The sequence below is a fragment of the Mustela erminea genome, chromosome X (assembly GCF_009829155.1).
Source record: "Mustela erminea isolate mMusErm1 chromosome X, mMusErm1.Pri, whole genome shotgun sequence".
Lineage (NCBI taxonomy): Eukaryota > Metazoa > Chordata > Mammalia > Carnivora > Mustelidae > Mustela > Mustela erminea.
The window spans coordinates 115,107,916-115,135,061 of NC_045635.1; the positions used below are offsets into that span (position 1 = coordinate 115,107,916).

A 27,146-nucleotide genomic window follows, 5' to 3' on the forward strand; every position below is an offset into this window, starting at 1 on the left:
CCCAAAGGGGTATAAGGTTGGGAGTTTATATGACAAATTTGTTCAGAAGTCATTGAAGGATGGGTCATAAAGTTAACATCAGAGCGAAGACCTTTCATTCATCCATTTAGATGACAAATATTTATCAAGTGCCTATTGTATGCCTGGCATGGGGATTTTTTGAAGTACTTAGTCTAACTTCATTTCTCACAATAGTCCTCTGAAAGCAGGTACTATTTTAAATCTCCATTTTATAGAAAATAAAACTGAGACTCACAGAGGGAAAGTCACTTGCCCAAGGTCATGGCTGTAAAGGCTAATAAATCAAAATTAGTTTGACTAGAGTAGAGAGTCCACGCTGTTAACACAGCCTCTCAACTACACGGTGTGACCTTAAAATGGTAAAGAATTATTGTGGGCGGGGCGCCTGGTGGATCAGTGGGTTAAAGCCTCTGCTTTCAGCTCAGGTCATAATCCCAGGGTCCTGGGATTGAGCCCCACATTGGGCTCTCTGCTCAGCAGGGAGCCTGCTTCCTCCTCTCTCTCTGCCTCTCTGCCTACTTGTGATCTCTGTCTGTCAAGTAAATAAATAAAATCTTAAAAAAAAAAAGAATTATTGTGGGTGAATTGTCCAAGAGGACACTATAAGATAGGGGCCTTGAGCTGGGCTTCAAAGGACGCTGCATGTGATTTGGATGAAAGGGACAGAGGTGTGCAAGGAATTGTGGGAAGGCCAATGGACTGAATTAAGAGACCCAGATTTTACAAATTTGGAGAGGAGGTGGGGTAAGGCTTTTTGGATAAGATTGTGCATGGTGTATGCGGAGAACAGCAAACAAACATCCAGTTGAAACAAAGTGTTGCTTATCCGATCATCAAAGGACATTAAGTGCATTTAGGTGCTGGTTTGTAATGGCCAAAAAGATTCAGTCTAACACTCTAGACTTTTAAGTGTTTATATAGTATTGGTAGAAAGGTCAGAAAGATAGACATGGGTCAGATTTTGAATGGCTTTGAGTGCCAGGCTAAGGTGTTTTTATTCCCAGTACTTTTATTTCAGAAACTTACTGTTTTTATACCACCAATCAAATTTTTTTTGTTTCATTCTAATCCCAGTACTTTTAGCTATTTATGTGAATTATATAAGCTTTATTTGTGGGCTAACCTGGGACCCTGGCCACATTTATAGCATTTTTTTCTTTTTCTTTCCTTTTTTTTGGTTTAATTAATTCATTAATTTACTTATTAGCTTTGCTTTTTTTCCTCCAAAATATATTCCTAACCGACACTGCCACCCAGGCACCCCCTCCAAAATATATTCTTGATTTGTAGGCAGCATGGGCCACTAACTGAATTGAGAAATGGAATATTTTGGTATTTTGGCATTCTCTTGCCTCAAACTCATCCTGGGACTTTGAGGAAGTTTATTTGCCTGTCTGGACTCTAGTTTCCCCATAATAAAAGCGAGGCTTGACAACGGATCAGTAGTTCTCAACCCTATCACATTGATGTCCTCTTTTATTTATTTAAAAGATTTTATTTATTTGAGAGAGACAGCACTGGTGTGAGTGATGGGGTGGGAGAGGGGCAAACAGACCCTGTGCTGAGCTTGGAGATCCATGTGGGGGCTCAGTCCCCCACCTCTGAGATCATGACCCAACCTGACACCAAGAGTCGGACATGCTCAACCTACTGAGCCACTTAGGTGCCCCTGATGTCCTGTTTTAATATCAAATGTTTTTGTGGTCTCCCTTTACTACTGTGAATTCATATTTATAGATACTAAATGATGGAACCTGTCTATACACGTAGTTTCAATTAAACATCAGTATAACAGCCTAGCTATAATATAAAATAAACAAAAAGAAAATAACTTCTAATAAAATAACATGTAATTCAGTACATATATCAGCTTGTCAGATGCATGTGCCAATGAGTATAATCACTATAAATGTGATTGCCGTGGAGGCAGATGAAGATGAGAATACTGTGCATTGATAGCTCATATTTCCACATGAGGACAGGAGTCTCTGAAATGCTGATCAATTTCGGTGAAGTTGCAAACCAGGGACGCCTGGCCGGCTCAGTCAGTAGCATATACTATTCTCAGTCTTGGGCTTGTGAGTTTGAGCCCCACATTGGGCTGAGAGATTACCTAGAAAAAAAAAAATGTTAAAAAAAAAAAAGTTTTAACGGACATCTGGGTGGCTTTGTCAGTTTCGCGGCTGCTTTTGGCTCAGGTCATGATCCCAGGGTCTTGGGATCAAGCCCCGCATCCTGCTCCCTGCTCAGCGGGGAGCCTGCTTATCCCTCTGTCTGCTGCTCCACCTGCTTGTGCTCTCTCTCTGTCAAATAAAAAGTTTCAAACCGGGGACGCCTGGGTGGCTCAGTTGGTTAAGCAGCTGCCTTCGGCTCAGGTCATGATCCCAGCGTCCTGGGATTGAGTCCTATATCGGGCTCCTTGCTCGGCAGGGAGCCTGCTTCTCCCTCTGCCTCTGCCTGTCATTCTGTCTGGCTGTGCTTGCTCTCTCGCCCTCTCTCTGATAAATAAATAAAATCTTAAAAAAAATTAAAAAAAAATTTAAAACCAAACATAATACTGTTTTCCCTCAACTACATGGTAGTTGCACTCCCCCCAAAAGTTAGTGTATATTAAAAATGCATAAAGGTACTTTAGCTGTAAAATGGAACTTGATTCTAGGCACAGATCATAATCCTTTAAAAAAATAATAAAAAATTTTAAAGATTTTATTTATTTGAGATAGAGCACGATCGGGAGGAGGGATGAAGGCAGAAGGAGAAGCAGGCTCCCCGCTGAGCAGAGACCCTGATGGGGAACTTGACCCCAGGACCCTGAGATCATGACCTGAGCCGAAGGCAGACACTTTTTTTTTTTTAATATTTTAATTATTTATTTGACAGAGAGAGAGATCACAAGTAGGCAGAGAGGAAGGCAGAGAGAGAGGAGGAAGCAGGCTCCCTGCTGAGGAGAGAGCCTGATGCAGGGCTCAATCCCAGGACCCTGGGATCATGACCTGAGCCGAAGGCAGAGGCTTTAACCCACTGAGCCACCCAGCCACCCCCAAAGGCAGACACTTAACCGACTGAACCACCTCAGCTTTCCACAGATCATAATCATAAGCAGTCTTTCCCTCAAACCATATTGGGTGGCACTTTGGAAGTTTTTCTCAATTTGTTGCTGTGTTGGTCTCCCAGTGCCCTGTAGGAAGTCTGGCGTTCTCTGCTGCAGAACGCTGGAAATATCCATACACATTTTCATTTAACCTCCTAGGGGGTACTGCTCCCCATGTTGAAAAACATCTGGACTAGAAGAAGCCCTAGTTGTCTGCTCATTTGATTCTTGGAGCCCCTGCCTGATTATTTATTGAGTGAGATCCATCATGGGACACTGTGTCAGGACTCTAGAAGTCCTGTGTGTGTGTTTCCAACTTGGCTTATTATGTCTCCAGTATAGACAACATTAAGGACTTGTTTTAGGGGAATTTGCTATGTCTAAGAAAACATGAATGTTTTCTTTGAAACTCTGGCATGGAAAGAAGCAGAATAACTCATTAGTTTTCTGTGGATTAAGGAAATAGGTTTCACCACTTAGTTATCTGTCTGCTTTTGTCATTTTGTTCTCAAATGTGCTGTAGGATTTTTAAATGGTTTCTTACTCTTAGGGAGGAGTAATATGTGTTATGGTCTGTTATTTCCAGCAGATGGCAGTGTTGGGTGCAAAACTATCAGGTTTAACAAATGCAGATTTTTCCAAGCTCTCTTTGTATTTAAAATCCAAACTTCCTGGCTCATATTTTAAAATATTTGTCTGTTTTGAAAGACTTGATATGAGTTAACATGCTTAAGGCAATGGATAGACTGGTGAAGAAGATGCCTGTAATTCAAATTTTTACAAATTAAGTCACATTTTACTGTAGAAACAATATTTTAATAGAATGGCTTAGATACATGCTTTCATGCAATGAATATTTAACCCTTCCCTTGATTTGTCTATGAATTCTGATTTCCTTATAGGTTTTTTAATTTTAATATTTATTTTCTTAAAAGATTTTATTTATTCATTTGAAAGAGAGAAAGCCCAAGAGGAGCAGTAGGCAGAGGAAGAGGGAGAAGCAGGCCCCCTGCCGAGCAGGGAGCCTGATGCCTAGGCTCAATCCTAGGACCCTAAAATCATGACCCAAGCCAAAGGCGGACGCTTAACCGACTGAGCCACCCAGGCACCCCTCCTTATAAGTTTTATTTATTTATTAAAAATATTTTATTCATTTATTTATTTGACAGAGCACGCACAAGCAGGGGGAGCAGCAGGCAGAGGGAGAAGGGGAAGCAGGCTTCCTGCTGAGCAGGGAGCCTGATTCGGGACTTGATGCCAGGACCCCAGGATCATGACCTGAGCCAAAGGTAGATGTTTAACTGACTAAGCCATCCAGGCACCCCTCCTTATTGGTTTTAAATAATGATTATCTTGAAACAGTTTCAGACTACAGAAAGATTGTCAGAACAATGCAAAGAACTCCCGTAGTCCCTTTAATCAGATGTCCCAATCGTTGCCATTGTACTCATTTTGTTGCATTCTTCACCCTCGTGTGTCCATTAGCCTTAGTCTTTCTCTGAATCTTTGGAGATCTAGGTGTTCCAACACCCCCAAACACTACAGAGTCTTTCTCCCAAACAAGATCACTTTCCTACTAGCATAGGGTACCACTAGCATAGTGATTCCAAATCAGGAATCTGCATCGGTATCTCATTCCCATCTGGTCCACATCCGTCCATTCAAATGTCACCAGTTGGCCAAAAATGTCACTTTTTCTCTTTGTGGTTTGAGATCCTATCCAGGAGTGTGTGTTGTTTAGTTTGTGATCTCCAATCCAGATTGGTTCTTTCTCTGTCTTCCACATCCTTGAAATTTTTATAGAGTCAGGACTTGGCAACCTGCAGGATGATCATTAATGTCTGATGGTTCTTTATGAACAGGCTCAGGCCACATTCTAGGCAGAGATTACATGGCAGAAGTGATGTCGCACATTAGGTCGCATGTGATGTAAACCTGCCTTGTCACTGGTTAATCACGATCTTCTGGTCATCAGCTTTTTTTTTTTTTTTGGAACGTTTCTTTCTTTACTCAGAAATTTTTTTTTTAAGATTTTATTTATTTATTTGACAGGCAGAGATTACAAGTAGGCTGAGAGGCAGGCAGAGAGAGAGAAGGAGGAAGCAGGCTCCCTGCTGAGCAGAGAACCCGATTCGGGGCTCGATCCCAGGATCCTGGGATCATGACCTGAGCTGAAGGCAGAGGCTTTAACCCACTGAGCCACCCAGGCGCACCTACTCAGAGAATTTAATACAGCTGTTATGCATTGTGAATAAGGCTTAAACTTCCATGGCCGTTTCTTTTTTCTAAAATATATCCTTTGTAAGCAATTTTCCAAGAAATGCTTCTGCAGAGTCATTGCAGAAATGCAGTATTTGAATGTCCTTTGGAAATGGACCTAAAAGGGAAGGTTCTTAACAGTTTTCATAGTAAATTTTTATTTTTTAAACTGATTGAGCTGATGCTGCCCTTTTTGTAAATATACAGTAACATTTCTTTTAGTCATTGACGTGTGGAAAAAGTTCCATACCCCTGAGTGCAAAACTTAAATGTCTAAGGCTTATCCCTGTAAGCAATGGGAATCAATTAAAACCATGTTGGATGGAAAACATTTTTAGATGTACGATGGCTTTGTGATGTATGTATGATGACTACTTGAAACATTTGTCGACACAGTTTGGGGGTCAGTAGCTGTTTGGTCATCAGCTTTTAACTAAAATCCACTGCTGAATCAAACCCCAATTAAAATCTATCATTTGGATTTTTAAAAATTTTTATTTTTTTAAGTAGGCTCCACACCCAGTTTGGGGCTTGAACTCACAACCCTGAGATCAGGAGTCACATGCATGTTCTACCAACTAAACAAGCTAGGTGCCCATTGTTTTTTTTTTTTTTTTAATATTTTTATTTATTTATTTATTTGACAGAGAGAGAGAGAGAGAGATCACAAGTAGGCAGAGAGGCAGGCAGAGAGAGAGAGAGAGAGGGGGATGCAGGCTCCCCGCCGAGCAGAGAGCCCGATTCGGGGCTCCATCCCAGGACTCTGGGATCACGACCCAAGCCAAAGGCAGAGGCTTTAACCCACTGAGCCACCCAGGCGCTCCGAGTATCAGTTCTTGATCTCAAGGTTGAGTTCAAGCCCCATGTTGGGCTTGGAGCCTACTTGTGAAAAAAAAAAAAAGCAATGCACATTGAGTTTCTCCATACTCCCAACTCTAAACTTCAGAAAAAAACACCTAACAAAAACCCACTTTTATTTTATTTATTTTAAAGGTTTTATTTTATTTATTTATTTATTTATTTATTTATTTATATTTATTTGACAGAGATAGAGAGTGGGAACACAAGCAAGGGGAGTGGGAGAGGAAGAAGCAGGCTTCCCATCCAGCAAGGAGCCGGATGGGGGACTTGATCCCCGGACCCTGGAATCATGACCTGAGCTGAAGGCAGCCGCTTAACAACTGAGCCACCCAGGCACCCATATTTTATTTTAGTTTTTTTAACTTAAATTCAAGTAAATAACATATAATGTACTACTAGTTTCAGAGGTAGAGGTCAGTGATTCATCAGTCTTCTAGAACCCCCAGGGCTCATTATATCCCATGTCCTCCTTAATGCCTGTCACCTGGTTACCCCATTCCTGCACCCCTCTCCCCTCCATGAACCCTCAGTTTGTTTCCTAGAGTTGAGTCTTTTATGGCTTCTGTCCCTCTCTGATTTTGTCTTACAACCACCCAATTTTAAATAAGTCATTTCAGACATTACTTGATCAATTTGTACCAGCATTTTCCTTTTGCTGAGAGCATGTTATTGATTTGAGGGGTGATTACTCTGTATTAATGGTGTAAGCATTTATTGGGGTTACTAGTTAAGATCTTCATCTACTGGGGATATTTTGTAAGAAAGCTACTGACAGTTTGAGTTTGATCACACATCAGCCGAAACAGCTTGATTGGTAATTGTATTTTCTTGTGGTTTATTCAGTGTTGAAAATTACAATATTTGAAAACAAAACATCTTTTTATAAACTTGTTGCCATTACATCTCAAAATACTCAAGGTATAAAAATGTAGGGATGAAAAAAAAAATGTAGGGATGCCTGGCTGGCTCAGTCGGAAGAGCGTGGGTGGGACTCTTGATCTCGGGGTTGTGAGTTCGAGCCCCACATTGAATGTACAGATGAATTTAAGTTAATGAATAGTCTGTTTTATTTTTGTTTAATTTTTATTTATTTGAGAGAGAGAGAACGTGCTCAAGTAGGGGGAGGGGCAGAGGGACAAGCAGACTCCCTGCTGAGTGGGAAGCACAACTCAGGGCTCGATCCCAGAACCCTGAGATCATGACCTGAGGTGAAGGCAGACGCATAATCGACTGAGCCATCCAGGAGACCTTAGATAGTTTGTTTTTTTAAAAAAGGTTGCGGCTTCTGGGGAATAGCGGCAAGCTAAGATTACTTTCTTCCTAGTCTCTTCCTGAAATGAAGAGGAGTATCAGTTAATAAAAGTAAGATAAAAATGCCAGGTTACGTCTCATTATTCCACGAATTTAGTAATAAAGAAATAGAGAAAGTACATGCAGAATAACTTTCTGCCTGTTTTAGGATTATAACCAGGAAAAAGGTCAGTGACAGTTCGGTCATGTAAGTATATATTTTTGTTTTTTAGGAAAACAGAAGTATAAGGTGGGCATCTAGATGGGATTATATTTTGGAGTCCATGCCTCATACCAACATTCAGTGGTTTAGGTAAGTACTTTATTTTTATTTTTTAATTAATTAATTTATTTTTGGTCATCTCTACCCCCAATGTGGGGCTTGAACTCATGACCCTGAGATCAAATCTCACGCTGCTCCAACTGAGCCAGCCAGGTGCCCCTATGTAAGTAGTTTATGACACAAAGAATACATAGTTTAAGGGAGGGAGATGTAAGTATTTATTTGTATCATATATATATATATATATATATATATATATATATATAAGATTTTATTTTAGAGAGCAAGAGCAAGGGGAGGGGCAAAGCGAGAGGGAGAGAGAGAATGTCAGGCAGACTCCCCACTGAGCATGGGGCCTGATGCAGGGCTCAGTCCCAGGACCCCAAGATCATGGCCTGAGACCAGATCGAGAGTCAGAGGCTTAACTGACTGAGTCACCCAGCGCCCCTATACATCCATATATATATATATATTTTTTTTTTAAATATTTATTTATTTATTTGACAGACAGAGCTCACAAGGAGGCAGAGAGGCAGGCAGAGAGAGAGGAGGAAGCAGGCTCCCCGCTGAGCAGAGAGCCCGATGCGGGGCTTGATCCCAGGACCCCGGGATCATGACCTGAGCTGAAGGCAGAGGCTTTAACCCGCTGAGCCACCCAGGTGCCCCTATATATATATTTTTTGATACATTATTTTTTTAAGGGTGAGGGAGCAGAGGGAAAGAGCGTCCCAAAGAAGCTCCATGCCCAGCGCAGAGCCCGATGCTGGGCTCGATCCCACAACCCTGAGATCATGACCTAAGTTGAAATAAGAGTCAGTTGCTTAACCAACTGAGCCACTCAGGCAGCCCTATTTTTTTAAAATTATTTTGTTACCAGAGATGATCTTGAGTGACGTTTGGCTAGTTTCTCCACTCCTTCCTATCTCCCACCTCTGCGCATACACAGAGAAAAAGTAAGAAAGGAAGATGTGTCTTAAATACACGAATGTTTCTGCCGAAGGGAAGGAGCAGCTTTATTATTTATGATTTAATTATCGGCAGGGCAGATAGTGGAGAGGACTGTGTGAGGAAAAGTGAGCTCCCTCATTCCACTGGAGTTCTTCCTCGTCTCTCTTAGGCGGCCGGGCACTCTGCTGGGCTCTGAGACAGTGTGAGTGAGGCACGCAGACTTCCGCTCCCATGAAGCTTACCACGTTCTAGGGGATTCCGGGGAAAGTGCTTGATTCCTTAGGAATCTTCCACAGGGCCAAGCCACAGAGTTAGAATTTCAGCCTGAGACAGAGGGATACACCAGCTGAGAACGCGATGATCGGGCACGACTGTGGCAAAGTCCTGAGGGAGGGGTAGGGTGTTAGCTCAGTTTGCGGTGGAAGGAGACTATCAAAGTGAAAATGAAAGTGAGGAAAGGTGTGATTCCGAGTATGGTCTTTTGAGGTGCTGATTTTCCTAATATTGACATTGCCTTTGAAGTGACAATAGCGGGGCACCTGGGTGGTGCGGCTGGTAAGTGACTCTTGGTTTCAGCTCAGGTCATGATCTCAGGGTGGTGAGATCGAGCCCCACATTGGGCTCCATACTCAGTGGGGGTCTGCTGGAGATTCTCTCTCTCCTTCTCCCTCTGCCCCTACCCCCTGCATGCATTCTCTCTCTCTCTCTCTAAATAAATAAATCTTAAAAAAAGTGAGAACAGCATCCCCCACTCCTATTTTTCTAGATTTGTTCCTCCTTCTCTTCCCACTCGCACTCCTCCTTTTCATCTTCATTATTATGATCATATCATAGCTTTTCCACTGAGTATTTTCTTTGGGCAAATGTCCAGGTTCCATTTTCTTACACCCCCAGAAGTCTCTTCAGATAAAATTTAGGTGAATGGTTTCTCCAAAATGATTGTAAAAGCAAAGGGCCTCCGGATACACTGTGGGGGCTAATCTCTAATAGTAGTGATCTTTATAGCATAATGAGGGAATGTACTTCAGTTTCTGTCATGAGCTAATTTACTTACAACATTTAACAGACATTTTAGAAGTCAGTCATCATTTTAAAACTTTTTAATTGAAGTATAGCTGCCGGACGATATTATTAGTTTCAGGTGTACAACATGGCGATTTGACAATCGTGTACATTGCGAAATGCTTACCGTGATAGGTGTCCTTACCATCTGTCACCACATACAGTTATTACAATATTATTGACTATATTCCTTATGATGTACCTTTCATCCCCAGGGCTGGCTGGCTGGCTTGCTTATTTATTTATTTATTTATTTATTTATTTATATCCAAAATTCTAGTTGACACGCAATGTTATATGAGTTTCAGGTGTAAGACATTGTGATTGGACAAGTCTACATGTTCTGCCATGCTCCCTATACAATCTGTCCCCATACAGGGCCGTTTCGATACCATTCGGGACATTCCCTAGGCTGCGCCTTCCATCCCTGTGACTTACTCATTCCATGACTGGAAGCCTGCCCTCCCGCCCCCCTTCACCTGTGTTGCCCACCCCTCTCAGGCAGTCGTAGACATCCATCACCTTATTGGCATCTTTCTAAAACAGTGATGGTCTTTTCATAGATTCTGGTGGAATCTGTTGATGTGTCTGGTTTGGCTGGGTGGTGGGATGGCAGACGTACTGGTTGTGATTTGGGGATAATTTTCAAGTTGTAGTTTTAGTAACAGTAAGAGCTGGCAGGTCAGTCGTCCATGGGGTCATTACCTGAAGCTCACAGAATGACAAAAAGACTGCAACCTTGGTTTATCAGCGAAGAAGTCGGTCCGCCATTAGTTCAACCTTGATTCCTGAACTTTCGTTCTCAGTTCTATGCTCTGGAACTGAGTTTCTGTTATTGATCTTATTTACTTCTCCTTGCTTCTTTTTGGGAATGTACTCTTTTTTTTTTTTTTTTAAAGATTTTACTTATTTATTTGACAGACAGAGATCACAAGTAGGCAAAGAGGCAGGCAGAGGGGGAGGTGGAAGCAGGCTCCCCGCGGAGCAGAGAGCCCGATGTGGGGCTTGATCCCAGGACCCGGGGATCATGACCTGAGCTGAAGGCAGAGGCTTAACCCACTGAGCTACCCAGGCGCCCCTGGGAATGTACTCTTAAAAAAATTCTAAAATCACCTGAAGAATAGTGTTGCTTCTATTGCTTTATTTGTAATGCCTTTTTATGGTAGAGCTTTAAGTTTGTTTATATATTGATGCATTAAGCATTTGATCTAAGTTTAACCTTGGAAAGCTGATCACTGTAACGATAATTTGCATGTCTTTCTTTTATATGTACACACATTTTCTCTTCACTGTTTAAGGACCTTGAGATCTAACTTCTCTCTTGTTCTTCCTTAAATTTTCTAGTATTATGAATTCCTTCGTTATTGCTCTCTTCTTGTCTGGGATGGTGGCTATGATTCTATTAAGAACCCTCCATAGAGATATTATCAGATATAATCAGACAAATTCTGTAAGTAAAAATGCACATATTTGATTCAGCACATATCTAAATGCCCACACTGCCCAGTAGTCAATGTTATACTGTACTTAGAGTATATAATACCTTGAATACAGCACATTTTTGATGTCTAGTCATTTTGCCTATTAGACCAAATCAGAAATTATGGAGCTGTATAGATTTTTAAAAAGCACAAGTAAGCTAATTAGAGAAATATTTGTTATCAACTCTGGTTCCATTCCTTTTGGTATGTTTCTGAACTTGCAGAATATTATTATTTAAGGTTTTCATAAATTTGGAGCAAGAAATAAATGTACCAAACATTGCAAAATGCTATCATTTAGGTTAAATTTAGTTTTCATCTCATTTATGCTGTTTTGACTCTTATCATCATTTGCGTATGGTGAATTTTCAATGTCTATAAAATTGGTTCAATTCCTTTTGTGTGTTAAATGATTTTGCTTTCTTCATGAAATGAAGCCAGGTGTGTGCCCTTATAAGTGAACACCCCCCCCCCGCCCCGCCCAGTGCAAACCTTAAAGTAAGGGAGCAATTTACTTGTATGGCAGGATCACTAACCTTCCAGAGACCTCACTGTATCCAAAATGAGCTACTGGTTTCCATTAATCTGTCTTTTTTTAAAAGATTTTATTTATTTATTTGACAGAGATCACAAGTAGGCAGAGAGGCAGACAGAGAGAGAGGAAGGGAAGTAGGCTCCCTACTGAGCAGAGAGCCCGATGCAGGGCTCGATCCCAGGACCCTGGGATCATGACCCAAGCCGAAGGCAGAGGCTTGAACCCACTGAGCCACCCAGGTGCCCCAACATTAATCTGTCTTTAGAGGAAAATTCATTTTCATGTAAACTTCAGATTTTTGGTAACTTTCGGTTATAGTGTGCATTTACCAAAGACTTTCTCACATGCAGGAAGGCATCCAGGAGGACTTCGGTTGGAAGCTCGTTCATGGGGATGTATTCAGACCTCCAAGGAACAGAATGCTGCTGTCAGCTTTCCTGGGGCAAGGAACACAAGTTTTGATTATGACGTTTATTACCTTATGTGAGTAGACTCAGATCAGTTGGTGTCACCTTAAACATTCTTAGTCAACTGCTGACGTATGTTAAATTTTGATCCACGTGCACAAAAGGATTTTGAAGATACCCTGATGTTTTAAGAAAACGTGTGTTTTATAGTACTTACATTTCCATCTTTGCAAATTAAGAATAGGACTCTGAATACGTTCCTATGTCAAGGACCTTTCGTGGCTTTCTTCAGTTCTGAATAATTTATTGTACTATCTAATACCCATATTACTTGCTTTGAGAAATAAATGCTTTCTTGAAAATCAGCATGTATTGGAGGCCTCGGTGGTTCAGTTAGTTGGGTGACTGCCTTTGGCTCAGGTCATGATCCTGGAATCCTGGGGTTGAGTCCTGCGTCGGGCTCTCTGCTCAGAGGAGAGTCTGCTTCTCCCTCTGACCCTCCCCACTTGTCATGTTCTCTTTCCCCTTCATTCTCTCTCTCAAATTAAAAAGAAAGAAAGAAAGAAAGAAAGAAAGAACGAAAGAAAGAAAATCAATATGTGGGCAGAAGCATATTTAACATGGACTAAGAGAATTCATAATTAACGACTAGCATTTTTTTTAAAGATTTTATTTGTTTATTTGACAGAGATCACAAGTGGGCAGAGAGGCAGGCAGGGGGGGGGGGGAACAGGCTCCCTGCTGAGCAGAGCCTGATGCGGGGCTCCATCCCAGGACCCTGAGACCAGGACCCGAGCTGAAGGCAGAGGCTTAACCCACTGAGCCACCCAGGTGCCCCTAACGACTAGCATTTTGAAATGCTACGGGAAGCCTAGGCACTGGTCTTTAAATGTATAAACGCAACGGCTTCTTGAGTAGTCTTACAACAGCCGACAAACCCTGGCTGCCTTCATTTATAAAGTGAATATGGAGCTTGTCAGTTTTTGATAGCCAGAGTGGTGATTTTTATAAACAAAACTGCTGTTAAAAAGGAAAAAAAAAGCTTATTAGGTGTTTCACATGTCAGTGATAATTTCAAAATTCAGCTCCTAAGGCTGTATTTTCTTGAGACTAAGTCTCACTTTGATTTTTGTTTTTTTTATCCCTCACCTTGAATAAAAGGAAGTAGAAGGAAATTTTTGTGTGGAAAAATGATTTGTCATTTAGGTTGTGATCCCGGAGTAGGGAACGGGGGGTTAGTTTGTTTAATTTTGATTTCAACAGTGAGATTAAAGACTAGACCCCACTTGGAAACGGACTTCATTTGCCCGGTATTGAGAAACCACACCTTTTCGTTCAGAAAAAAATTGTCATCAGCAAAGTAAATAACAGTCGTTCCCACTGTCATTTAAGTACTCACACCACAGAATTTCCTTGTGTGCTGTTACACATAATGGGTCTTAATGAGCAGATCTTAAATTTATTACAAAATATTGTGTGGCTCTGAGACTGTTACCATCACTGCTTTGATATTTCTTTTTTGTACCTTTAGTTCTAGCCTGCTTTGGTTTTCTGTCCCCCGCCAATCGAGGGGCCTTAATGACCTGTGCCGTCGTGTTATGGGTCCTCCTGGGAACCCCTGCCGGATACGTGTCCGCCAGAATGTATAAAAGTAAGCATCGCAACTGTTATCATTCTGGTTAGTTGGTGTGTTAAATGTAGAAATTAAAAGGCCGTAAAGAAAACATTTAAACATTGCATGGGGCATTTTAACCGGCCTACCAAAATGTAATTGGGCCCTGGGTATAAAGTAGCTGTAATTGGGCTAAATAAGTTGCTACAGTAACTATTTCTGTCTTTTCCTTCCTCAGCACTTAAAGGTGTTAACTGGAAGACAAATTTTCTGCTGACGGCACTCTTATGTCCTGGGTTAGTATTGCTTGTTCTTTTTTCTCTACACAATTATACCCTTTCTTGGATTCCATCTTGGAAAAAATTCACTGTACGCGATAATGAGGAGACAGGAGATGAGAGACCCCTGTGCTCTCTGTAACGCTGGCATTCTCTCTGTGGTATCTGCATTCCTTTCATCTTTTTGTACATCGTACCCTCTAGGACAGAGGGACGGCTTTGGTGCCGCTGTGTTCGAGTTTGAGATTTGGTCTGGAAGCGGAGTTCCTAAACGCGCATCTCGTTATATAGCTCGCGTTCCATACCACCTGTCACGGGCTTCCCTGATCCTTTCTTCCTGTCTCACCTGGTTCTTGCGGTATCAGTAGTGACTGCCGCTCCCAGGTAGGGTCCTTGTCCCAGGGGGAGTAGGCGTGGCTGCTCGGGGTGGGTGCTAGTAGCTCCCTCCGTCCCCTGATTATAGAGACGGGAGACTGGCGGCCAAGCTCGGGAGCAGGTGTTCGAGGTCACATGCGAAGTTAGTGACAGAGCCCAGGCTGAAAGTCCTCCCGGCATCCTGTCCAGGGCTCTTCCCCCAGAACCTCGCTGATGAAGTGCTGACCCACTTTGGGTTTCTTCCTTCCTTTTTCTCTTTCTTTCTTTCTTTCTTTCTTTCTTTCTTTCTTTCTTTCTCTCTCTCTCTCTTTCTTTCTTTCTTTCTCCCTTCCTTCCTCCCTCCCTCTCTTTCTTTCTTTCACATTTTGTTGAATTGTTTTTTTTAAAAAAGATTTTATTTATTTATTTTACAGACAGAGATCACAAGTAGAGAGACAGGCAGAGAGAGAGGGGGAAGCAGGCTCCCTGCTGAGCAGAGAGCCCGATGCGGGACTCGATTCCAGGACCCTGAGATCATGACCTGAGCTGAAGGCAGCGGCTTAACCCACTGAGCCACCCAGGCACCCTGTTGAATTCTTTTTTAAAAAATATTTTATTTATTTATTTGAGAGAGAGAGAGAATGAGTGGGAGGAGGGGGGAGAAGCAGACTCCCCGATGAGCAGAGAACCCCCCACCCGGGACTCAATCTCAGGACCCTGGGATTATGGCCTGAGCTGAAGGCAGACACTTCACCGGCTAAGCCAGACCCCCGGGTGCCCGGCACTTTTATTTCCTTTCATTCCTTTCCTTTTATTTCCTGCATTTCATTTCCTTACTTAGTCTGGGCTACCATAACAAAATACCATAGACGGGGGTTGGGGGGTGCTTAGACAATAGAAATTTGATTTCTCACAGTTCTGGAGGCAGGCATGTCAGAGATCAGGGCACCAACAGGGTCGGGTCCTGGTGAGGGCTGTCTTCTGGCTTGTAGACGACCACCTTCTCAGTGTTTCCTCACATGGCAGGCAGAGACGGCGAACTCTGGTGTCTCTTCTCCTAAAGGCACCTATCTCATCGTGAGGGCCCTCCTGTCGTGACCTCATCTAAGCTTCATCACCTCCCAAAGGCCTCACCTCCAAATACCATTACATTATGGATTAGGGTGTCAACAAATGAATGGAGGGGGAACACAATGCAGTCCACAGCACGTTTCATTTCTAATATTCTTTCCTTGATCTGTTAGGAAGGATAGCTTTTTTTTTTTTTTTTTAAGGAGAAAGTAGTGGATTATATCTTAATTGTCACATGGTACGTTAATTTCTACTTGTTACGAAGTTTCCACATCCGTGATGCTAAGAGGATGTCGCAATAGCAGAAGAGGTCCAATAGTGAAAGTTACACATAGTGAATTCAGTTACGTTATATTCTGAATAGTGACAAAGTGAGAGCAAATGCTTCAATAATGGTCTGTGACTGAGTGTCACACAATAAGTCATGCAATACAGTGATGGGTTCTGTAGCTCCATAATCATTCTTCTCCATGTGGCTGGTTTCTCTCAAACTCCAGGGAAAAAGATTAGATCATTGAAAGGCTTGAATGTTACAAGTTTGCACATCAAATACGGGAACCTCAGAATTTTTAACTGGTTTAAAATACAGACAATGCCCTCCCGCTCCCCTCCCCCACCTTGAATAGAGCCATCTGCTTTTCCTATAACTCTTTTCAAGGGAACAAGAATGGGTGGTCTTTTCTGAGGTGAATGCTTTATTACATTTCTGTAAGAAAGCAATGTCCTTGACAATACTTCAGATATCTGTTGCTTCCAGTTTGAGCCTCAAATGAATCCAAAACTGAATAAATTTGGCGACGAAGTGCCATTGTGCAGAAGTCATTATACTGGATTGTAATACAAGGGATATTACACGCGAGAGCCAGTCAATAAGCCATTCACTGTTCTCTGCATTATTTAGTTACTCATTCAACATACTTACTGTGGTCTTTTTGGTTTTGTTTTGTTTTTGTTTTTATTATATTTAAGGCATTATGCTAGGTACTATAGAGGAAATAAATACAAATTGCCCCTAAATCTCTGGCTTCGTGGCTCATGATGAATAATAATGGCCCATTTTTCATCACACAGATGTCCCATCTTACTGCAAAAAGAAGTTACATCATTGAAATAGATGTAAAAGAATTAGAATATACTGTATCACTAAGCTTGATTAGCCAAATTAAACAATTAATGTCTGAAAGGCATTAGCATTTGCAACACACTATGAGCTGTTTTCACCATGTTTTCTATGGGAGCAAATTGGGATTCAAAACATTTTGAAGAGATGGATTTCTTACACAGAAAAATTCAAAAATTTGCCCAGAAATCCATAATCATGGGGCTCAGGTTTACGTGGATTATGACACGATGCAGTGTGAAGCCATAGTTCTGTAAAAATAAAAAAAAATTGAAAATTGAAAAACAAATTTAAATAATGGTGGTTGTGTCCTGGGTGGGTTTTTGGATGGCTGGGGGCAGGAGTGTGAAGGAGACTATATCAGATTTACTTTTCACTCTTTTTTTTTTTAAAGATTTTATTTATTTATTTGACAGAGAGAGATCACAAGGAGGCAGAGAGGCAGGCAGAGAGAGAGGAGGAAGCAGGCTTCCTGCTGAGCAGAGAGCCAGATGTGGGGCTCGATCCCAGGACCCTGGGATCATGACCTGAGCTGAAGGCAGAGGCTTTAACCCACTGAGCCACCCAGGCGCCCCAACTTTTCACTTTTTTTAAAAAAAGTTTTGCATCGTATACCGTATGCATTTGTTACCTATTTCTATTTTTATTTTGTTACTTTTATTATTATTATTTTGAGTAGGCTCCATGCCCTAAGATCAAGACCTGAGTTGATATCAAGACTCAGATGTTTGGGGCGTCTGGGTGGCTCAGTTGTTAAGTGTCTGCCTTTGGCTCAGGTCATGATCCCAGAGTCTTGGGATCGAGCCCCACATCGGGCTCCCAGCTCAGTGGGGAGCCTGCTTCTCCCTCTCCCGCTCCCCCTGCTTGTGTTCCCTCTCTCGCTGTCTCTCTCTGTCAAATAAATAAAATCTTAAAATAAAAAAAAGAGAGATGCTTAACTGACTGACACACCCAGGTGCCCCACCTTTTAGAAAAATTTTAAAATAATTTCATTATAATTAAAAAAAATCATTTCTTTTTTTTTTTAAATATTTTATTTATTTATTTGACAGAGAGAAATCACAAGTAGATGGAGAGGCAGGCAGAGAGAGAGAGAGGGAAGCAGGCTCCCTGCTGAGCAGAGAGCCCGATGTGGGACTCAATCCCAGGACCCTGAGATCATGACCTGAGCCGAAGGCAGCGGCTTAACCCACTGAGCCACCCAGGCGCCCTCATTTTTTTTTTCTTAAAGATTTTATCTATCCATTTGACAGACAGAGATCACAAGTAGGCAGAGAGGCAGGCAGAGAGAGGAGGAAGCAAGCTCCCTGCTGAGCAGAGAGCCCGATGCGGGGCTCGATCCCAGGACCCTGGGATCATGACCTGAGCCGAAGGCAGAGGCTTTAACCCACTGAGCCACCCAGGCGCCCCTCATTTCATTATTTTAAAGTAATTTTTTATTTTAATTTTTAGATAATTTTTAAATAATTTCATTATAAACAACAATAACAACAACTCATAACTGTATATTAAAGGGGAGAGGTACTGATAGAAGCTACAAGCACAGACTTTAGAGTCAGACACACAGACACAGACGCACGTACACGCACATACCCGAGCACGTGCACGCACACCCGCAGGCACTCTCCCTTGTACACCAACCCTACACTCAACACACACACAGCAGTTCATTTCCCAGTTCTGCCTCCTTCAAGTTACCAGGCCCTGCGCACGTTGTGAATATTGCTGAATGAACATAGGGGTTTGGGCCTCTCTTTGAAATCTTGGCCTTCTGTTGCGTTAAATAGATATTTTTCTACTGTACTATTTTTATTCCCTTGTCATTTCTTACTATTTTTTTGAATGATTTTCTTAGTGGTTACCTTACAGATTACAGTTAATGCCTCAATTTACACCAGTCTGGTTTGGATTAATTTAATTTCAATATTATACGGAATATTTGCTCCTATGTAGCACCTTTCCCTCCTTCCTTCCATGTGCTGTTATTGCCAGACAGATGACATCTTAATACTGTGCATGCTCGTCAACACGGATTTATAATGATCGCATTATGCTATTGTCTTTTAAATTGGATGAAAAAGAGCTTCAACTAATATTTGCTAATCATGGGCTGTTGGGCAAGTGGTTTTACCTCTCTAATCCTGGCTTTCCTCATCTGGAGTATGCAGATCGTGGTGTTATCTACCTCAGGGTTGCTGTGAGGATTAAATGGGATGATGTGTGACAGATTTGAAAGAGTGCCTAGCAGATACTGAGTGCTCAACAAATGGTAGCTGTGGTTGTTAGTTACTCTTGACTTTTGCCATCATGCCTTTGCTCATGCTGTTCCCTCTTTTTCTAATCACTTCTTTCCAATCCTCCAATGCCAGATTCCTGTTCTTTTTTTTTTTTTTAAGATTTTACTTATTTATTTGACAGAGAGAGATCACAAGTAGGCAGAGAGGTAGGCAGAGAAAGAGGGGAGGAAGCAGGCTCCCCACAGAGCAGAGAGCCTCATGTGGGGCTCGATCCCAGGACTCTGGGATCATGATCGGAGCCGAAGGCAGAGGCTTAACCCACTGAGTCACCCAGGTGCCCCTCCTGTTCTTTTTTTATGTCCCCGCTGAAATGCTACCACTTCCATGTTCTGGAATTATATCGCGTCTACTATCATTATTATAACACTTGTCACAGTGTTCCTTAGATTGGACTTATTTGTGATATGCCTTATCTCATTGTGCATTCTAAAACTCACCAGGGTGATTACTATGTCTTAATCATTTCTGTATCTTTCACAGCATGTAACCAAGTGCCTTATATGTAGTAAGTGTTCAGTAAATATCTACTGTATGATCGAATAAAATGAATAATTTAAAAATGCAAAACAGATTCGGTTTCCTTGTTCTGTTGGTAGAACTGAATGCAATTTTAAAGTAATAAACCAGGTGTGATACAAAGGACATATTTCCCTCAAGTGGTTCAAGGGCTCTCTTAGGTATATGAGAGAGAATCGTAAGGTACTGGTGTTCTCATTTCTTAGACTGTAGTAGGCTGAGAGAGAAGTTCAGTGCCTCGTAATGGATCAGTGTGCGAATAGCTCATATGGTGCCTTAAATGGGCACCATAAAAACGGCTTTAACTTAAAAGGAGAAGCATTCAGGCTAATGAACATAGACATTCCCTAAAAGAAATTGAAGAAACAGGGTGCCTGGGTGGCTCAGTGGGTTAAAGCCTCTGCCTTCAGCTCAGATCATGATCTCAGGTTCTGGGATCAAGCCCCGCATCGGGCTCTCTGCTCAGTGGGGAGCCTGCTTCCCCATCTCTCTCTGCCTGCCTCTCCGCCTACTTCTGATCTCTGTCAAATAAATAAATAAAATCTTTAAAAAAAAAAGAAATTGAAGAAAGTAAGCTTCTTCAACCATATACTTTTCTTTCATGTAACCCCAAAAGTGGCAGGTAGGAAAAGGAAAAGGTAGCCTACTTCGATGGGCATGTACCCAAACTTTACAATTAGAAAGAAGCAAGCCTGAATTCTAGCACTTACGATCAGGCCCTCGGTATTAGGTAAGTGACTTTGGGAGAAGTCCTACAACCTTCCTGATTGTCTGTTTCCTTGCCTGGTAATGCCTGTGTCACAGTCGTTTAGAGAAGTAAATGAACTAATGGATTGTGAAATTGTTTTGTGAGCTATAAAGTATTTTTGGTCACTCTTTTCTTCTGTGTTCCTACTGCTCTGTCTTTGTCATCTGCTATAGTATATCCCATGTTGTATTGTAATTTATTTATCTCTCTCTCCCACCAGACTAAGCTTTTCAGAGCAAGGGTTTTTATTTACCTCTGAACTCCAGGGGCTAACACACAGGTACTCAATAAATGTTTGATGAACATGTGAATAAATGTTTCAGGTAGGAGATGACCCCAGATGACATCTTTAGTTTCCTTTTAGTTTTGCTGTTTAAGATTCCATGAAAAGGTCTAGAAATAATTAGAGATCAACAAAGGAAGAGCTATTTAGAATATAAAAACTTGAAACTGAAGGGCAGTTACAGAATTGTTAAACACATATTAACATTCTAGAGTGTACTTTCAAAAGGGAAATTGTTGAGACGGGTTAATTGAGTTTATGTATAAGAAGGGAGGTTATGATTTGTCAAGTGAGAAGTAATTTTTCTGGCCATGGAATGATAGCAGCTGAAATGAATCTCTCAGAGGCTGGGAAATTTGGCAGAGGAGTATTGTGGCTGAACAAATTCATTAGAGCAGAAAGGTATTAAGAAACATTTGAAGAAGTATGGTTAAATCGTAGGAAACCAGGATCCCTTATTAAGATGCCAGAAAGTGATGAGACCTAAGGTTTGTTGTCATTTGGGAGGGCTTCAAATCACATGCATCTCTGGCAGGAGCACATATGAGCCTTTCAAAAGCATAGTAGCATTCTCATCTTTTAAGAAAACTTAAAATAATGTGGGTGTCAGAAACACCCACATCCATACCCAGACTCACCTGTAGCTTTGGCCAAGCTTGGCTGGAGCCCACAGGGGGACAGTAGCTCGCCTGGTGATTTACCCAGTAGATTCACAGCTGACCCCTTGATTTTGAGTGACTGATTGAAAGCTTTTGTGTTAAGTCAACGCTTGTTGGACTCAACTGCTGGCTCGTTACATGGTGTTAAGGTTAAGCCCCAGCTCAGTGGCTGGGTTTCCACAGTGAGGCATAATATTCTTCTAGGGTTTTGCCTTGTCATTTATTCTATCCTTCCCACCAAAAGAATTTCCCGACATTCACATCAAGTATAATTATAACATTTTCCTGAAAGTGTCTTGTTTCCTGATTTTTTTTTTTTTTCTCCCTAGTGTCGTCTTCATCGACCTGTTCTTTATGAACCTGATTCTTTGGGTGGAAAGGTCATCAGCTGCCATCTCCTTTGGTACCCTGATAGGTATCCTTGCGCTGTGGTTTGGAATTTCTGTACCATTAACATTTTTGGGTGCATACTTCGGAAGCAAGATAAAGGTAAATTTGTAAAATCCTGCTTTTGGCCATTGACTAATGTCTGCAATAATACCTCAAAGTGTATATTACTATTCATGGAAAGTGAAATGTACCATTGGCAAAAACTACAAAGAATAATCATGTTAGAATAAAAAATTTAAAAAAATTTAAAAAATGAAACACAGTAACACTTCAAAAGACACTATTTAATGTACTTCCCATTTTATAGGTTGTTTATATTTCTGTCTATCTCTGTTAGATGAAATTAAAGGGACATATTGTTAGAAGGCTGACTTTAACAAAGTCAGAAAAGTAATAAGATTATGGAGTGAGGGAAGAAAGCAAAGATACAGTCTGAAAAATGGAGCTATTCAGTTTATAGATCTGAAGTTAGCCTATTCCATGCATAGGGTAAAGGAGCAGGATATCAAAAAACTAAATGAGGCCAGCCTGCAAAAGGATTGTACAAAGATATGGTGTGCATTTGCAGGAGAGAAATCAGATAAGACAAAACACGAGCTGGTTCCACACAGAGCAGAAAAAAAGAAAGACGCCTGAAAAGCACTGACACATTTCAAGAGAAATTCTCTCTCTTTTTTTTTTGTCCAAAATTTCATTTAAATTCTGGTTAGTTACCATATAGTTTAATATTGGTTTCAGAAGTAGGATTTATCGATTCATCCCTTACGAAGACCACCCAGTGCTCACCACAGCAAGTGCCCCCCTTGATCCCCATCTGGTCCGTGCGTCACCCGCCTCCTTCTAACAACCCTCAGTTTGCTCTCGATTAAGAGCCTCACCGTTCGCTTCCCTCTCTCTTTTTCTTCCCTTCACCTATGCTCATCTCTTTGTTTCTTAAATTCCACATATGAGGGAGATCATATGGTATTTGTCTTTCTCTGAGTGACTTGTTTTGCTTAGTGTAATACCCTTTAGCTCTAACCGCATGGTTGCATGTAGCAAGATTTCATTCTTTTTGATGGCTGTGCAATAGTCCATGCTGTGTGTGTGTGTGTGTGTGTGTGTGTGTACTTTGTGTGTGTGTGTGTGTGTACTACATCTCTCTATATGTGTGTATATATACATACCACATCTATCTATCTACTATAGTTATATATATGTATATGTATATGTATATGTACCTATGACCTCTTCTTTATCCATTCATCTGTCAATGGACATCTGGGCTCTTTCCATAGTTTGGCTATTGTGGACTTTGCTGCTATAAACATCAGGGTGCATGTGCCCCTTTGAATCTGTATTTTTGGATCCTTTGGGTAAATACCTAGTAGTATAATTGCTGGGTTGTAGGGTAGTTCCATTTTTAACTTTTTTCGGAAACCTCCATACAGTTTTTCAGAGTGGCTGCATCAGCTTGCATTCCCACCAACAGTGCAAGAGGATTCCCCTTCCTCCGCATCTTCACCAGCATCTGTTGTTTCCTGTCTTTTCATTTTAGTCGTTCTGAATGGTGTGAGGTGGTATCTCACTATGGTTTTGATTTGTATTTCTCCAATGATGAGTGATGTGGAGCACTTTTTCATGTGTCTGTTGGCCATCTGGATGTCTTTGGAAAAATGTCTGTTCATGTCTTCTGCCCATTTCTTAATTGGATTTTTGTTTTTCGGATGTTAAGTTTGATGACCTCTATAGATTTTGGATACCAGCCCTTTATTAGCTATGCCATTTGCAAATATCTTCTGCCATTCTGCAGGCTGCCTTTTAGTTTTGTTTCCTTTGCTGCACAGAAGCTTTTCATCTGGATGAGTCTTGATAGTTCATTTTTGCTTTTGTTTCCCTTGCCTCCAGCAACATGCCTAGTAAGAAGTTGCTATGGCTGAGCAAAGAGTTTGCTGCCTGTGTTCTCTTCTAGGGTCTGATGGTTGCCTGTCTCACATGTAGATCTTTCATCCATTTGGAATCTATTTTTGTGTATGGTGTCAGAAAGCAGTCCAGGTTCATTCTTCTGCAGGTTGCTGCCCAGTCTTCCCAACACCATTTGTTGAAGAGACTGTCTTTTTCTCCATTGGACATTCTTTCCTGCTTTGTCGAGGATTAGTTGACCATGGAGTGGACAGTCCATTTCTGGGTTCTCTATTTTGTTCCATTGATCTGTGTGTCTGTATGCCAGCACCATACTGTCTCAATGACTACAGCTTTGTAATGTAACTTGGAAGTCCGGAATCATGATGCCTCCAGCTTTGCTTTTCTTTTTTCAGGATTGCTTTGGTTATGTGGGTCTTTTGTGGTTCCATACAAATTTTAGGATTGTTTTTTCCAGGTCTGTGAGAAATGCTGTTGGTATATTTAAAAAAGATTTTATTTATTTATTTGACATAGAGAGAGACAGAACACAAGTAGGCAGAGAGGCAGGCAGAGAGAGGGGGGAAGCAGGCTCCCTGCTGAGCAGAGAGCCTGATGCGGGGCTCGATCCTAGGACCCTGAGATCATGACCTGAGCTGAAGGCAGAGGCTTAACCCACTGAGCCACCCGGGCACCCCTGCCATTGGTATTTTGATAGGGATTGCATTTTTGATTTGGGATTGCATTTGATAATATAGACTGCTTTGGGTAGTATTGACAATTAACAGTGTTCTTCCACTCCATGAGCATGGAACGTTTTTCCATTTCTTTGTGTCCTCTTCAGTTTCCTTCATAAGTATTCTATAGTTTTCAGAGTAGAGATCTTTTACCTCTTTGGTTAAGTTTATTCCTAGGTATCTCATTGTTTTTGGTGCAATTGTAAATGGGACTGATTCCTTGATTTCTTTTTCTGCTGCTTCATTATGGGTCTATAGAAATGCAACTGATTTCCGTACATTGATTTTATATCCTGCAACTTTGCTGAATTCATGTAGTAGTTCTAGCAATTTTTTGATGGAGTCTTTCAGGTTTTTCTATACATTCTGAGAGGACTTTTTGTTATCAAATACTTCATATTGGAATAATCACAACTAAATCTTGTCTAATCTCTTCCTTGAAAGTGATAAGAAAGGATAAAAGTCTCTTATTATGTAGTTGCATGCTCTCTAGTATGGTGGTCACCAGCCCCACATGACTTTTTTCTTTTTTAAAGATTTTATTTATTTATTTGACAGACAGAGATTACAAGTAGGCAGAGAGGCAGGCAGAGAAAGAGAGAGGGAAGGAGAAGAGAGCCTGATGCGGGGCTCGATCCCAGGACCCTAAGATCATGACCTGAGCCAAAGGCAGAGGCTTAACCCACTGAGCCACTTAGGCGCCCCCCACCCCATATGACTTTTGAGTGCTTGAAATATGGCAAGTTCCAAACTGGTAAGTGTTGTAAGGAAGTATAAAATACAAAGTGAGGGCGCCTTGGTGGCTCAGTTGGTTAAGCAACTGCCTTTAGCTCAGGTCATAATCCTGGAGTCCTGGGAATGAGTCCCACATCTGGCTCCCAGCTCCACGGGGAGTCTGCTTCTCCCTCTGATCTTCTCCCCCTCATGCTCTCTCTCACTGTCTCTCTTTCAAATAAATAAGTAAAATCTTAAAAAAAAATACACAGTGAATTTCAAACAGAACAACAGCAACAAAATAAAAAACATCAAGTTAGTAATTTTTGTATGGATGACAAGTTTAACTGATAATATTTGGCTATGTTAGGTCAAATGAAATGTATTCATAAATTGATTCTGCCTGTTTCTTTTTAAAATTTTTTAAATTTATTTTTCTGAGAGAGTGAGAGAGAGTACAAGGGACAGGAAGGGCAGAGGAAGAGGGAGAAGCAGGCTCCCCACTGAGCAGGGAGCCCAATGCAGGGCTCGATCCCAGGACCCTGAGATCATGACCTGAGCCAAAGGCAGACGCTTAACCGACTGAGCCACCCAGGCGCCATGATGTTGCCTATTTCTTTCCACTTTTTAAAATGCAGCTTCTAAACGCTTTAAGATTGCATATATGGCTTGCATTATGTTTCTCTTGCACAGAGTTGGTCTAGCCTCTGCAGTGTTCCTTGACCTGTTCCAATTTAGGATTCAGTATGTGATTATAAGTATATAAATTCACTTCAGTTTCATGTTATTCTGATTTTCACTTGAATTTCTTTTCGAGCAGTTTAGGTGTCCAGTTCACACAAACCAGATTCCCCGTCACATTCCTCGGCAGAATTTCTTTACTAAACCTATTTTTGGCATCATAATCGGTGGCATTTTACCTTTTGGCTGTATTTTTATTCAACTCTTTTTCATTCTAAACAGTATGTGGTGAGTATTATATCTTCATAATCTCAAAAAATCTTAATTGTTGATCAGTTAATTTTCCTGTATTTCAAGGAGGTTTAATTCTGGTATGATAAAACTTCATTTGTCCCCCTCCCACATTTTTGTATCCAGGAAATGGCGATCTGACCCCAGGGGAGTTTCCTAGGGAATTAAGACTTAATTCACAAGTTTTTAAAGACACTTTTTGATGGAAATTTCTATGCGAGTTTCCTTTTTTACAAAAGTAATAACCTCTTTTTAAGCCTTTCCCGATGACTTAGGAAGTTGGCTCCCACAATACTTCTTTGAGCCTTTGCAGGAGGTGGGGTGGGGGTGTCCCTTGGAAGGAGGTGTCTGAACATGGGAAGAGGTGGCTCCCATGTATCTCTTTTTTCCGTACTGACCTTCCATGCAAGATTTCAGAGTTCCTCCGCTAAAAATACCTTGAAGACCACTGACTCTGGGTCTTCATCTATACTGAGCTGTATGTGAGTAATATTTTTCTGCTTTCCTGTCTGTCAGCTGTTATCTCTGATGTTGGGATGCTTGTTCCTTACAGTGTTCCCCTTTCTCTTGGCTACTTTGAATCTGTCGTGATTTAAGAATCTTGATATGTTAAGTAAGAATCTGAGCTCTCTGATGCAAGTGCGACAGCTTCAGCTTCTCCCAAGTCCCTTTATTTTCCTTAATTCCTGATTTTTGACTGCATTCTGGTTTCAGGAGCTGGTCAGTGGGGTGGCGCTCTGGAGGGAGTTTTGGAGATGGGACAAACACATGATCAAATCAAATGCAGTAGCCAGCTGTGTGTGTTTAGAATGCTTTTGTCCCAAAGCCACCTTCCAGGCACAGCTTTCAAGTCCTCAAAAGTTAGGCTTAATCATGCACATTAATTGCTTACCTTTTAAACAGCATTGTGCCAAATTTGTTTAAAAGATAAGCAATAAAGTCTGTTACCTTGTCAGCAACTAAATATTTAACCTGCTGTAAAATCGATTATAGTAACCGCATTTTCCAGATGTTTTTGATGGGAAAATAATTTTCAAGTGAAAACTAGAAGAGTCTTCAGACAAGTTTTATTTCAGTGAAACAGAGGGTGCTTGCCGTATACAACTGTGTATATGTTCATTATCGAAATGATTCTCCCAGGACGCCTTGGTGGCTCAGTGGATTAAAGCCTCTGCCTTCGGCTCAGGTCATGATCCCAGGGTCCTGGGTTCAAGCCCCACATTGGGCTCTCTGCTCAGCAGGGAGCCTGCTTCTTCCTCTCTCTCTGCCTGCCTCT

At 41.4% G+C, this 27,146-nt stretch overlaps 1 protein-coding gene across 4 annotated transcripts in view; it reads left to right on the plus strand.

Annotated features, from left to right (window-relative positions):
- The window catches only part of LOC116583391 (transmembrane 9 superfamily member 2-like), an 82,627-nt gene that overhangs the window by 41,231 nt on the left and 14,250 nt on the right, over nt 1-27,146 (plus strand). For 2 of the 4 annotated variants that reach the window (XM_032331494.1, XM_032331495.1), the window contains exons 8-14: nt 7,756-7,835; nt 11,160-11,265; nt 12,182-12,314; nt 13,770-13,889; nt 14,089-14,146; nt 21,506-21,665; nt 25,719-25,867. In XM_032331494.1, the coding sequence (XP_032187385.1) occupies nt 7,756-7,835; nt 11,160-11,265; nt 12,182-12,314; nt 13,770-13,889; nt 14,089-14,146; nt 21,506-21,665; nt 25,719-25,867 (806 nt within the window). The remainder of the gene's footprint in view (nt 1-7,755; nt 7,836-11,159; nt 11,266-12,181; nt 12,315-13,769; nt 13,890-14,088; nt 14,147-21,505; nt 21,666-25,718; nt 25,868-27,146) is intronic. The other 2 variants (XM_032331497.1, XM_032331496.1) reach the window with 2 other exon arrangements.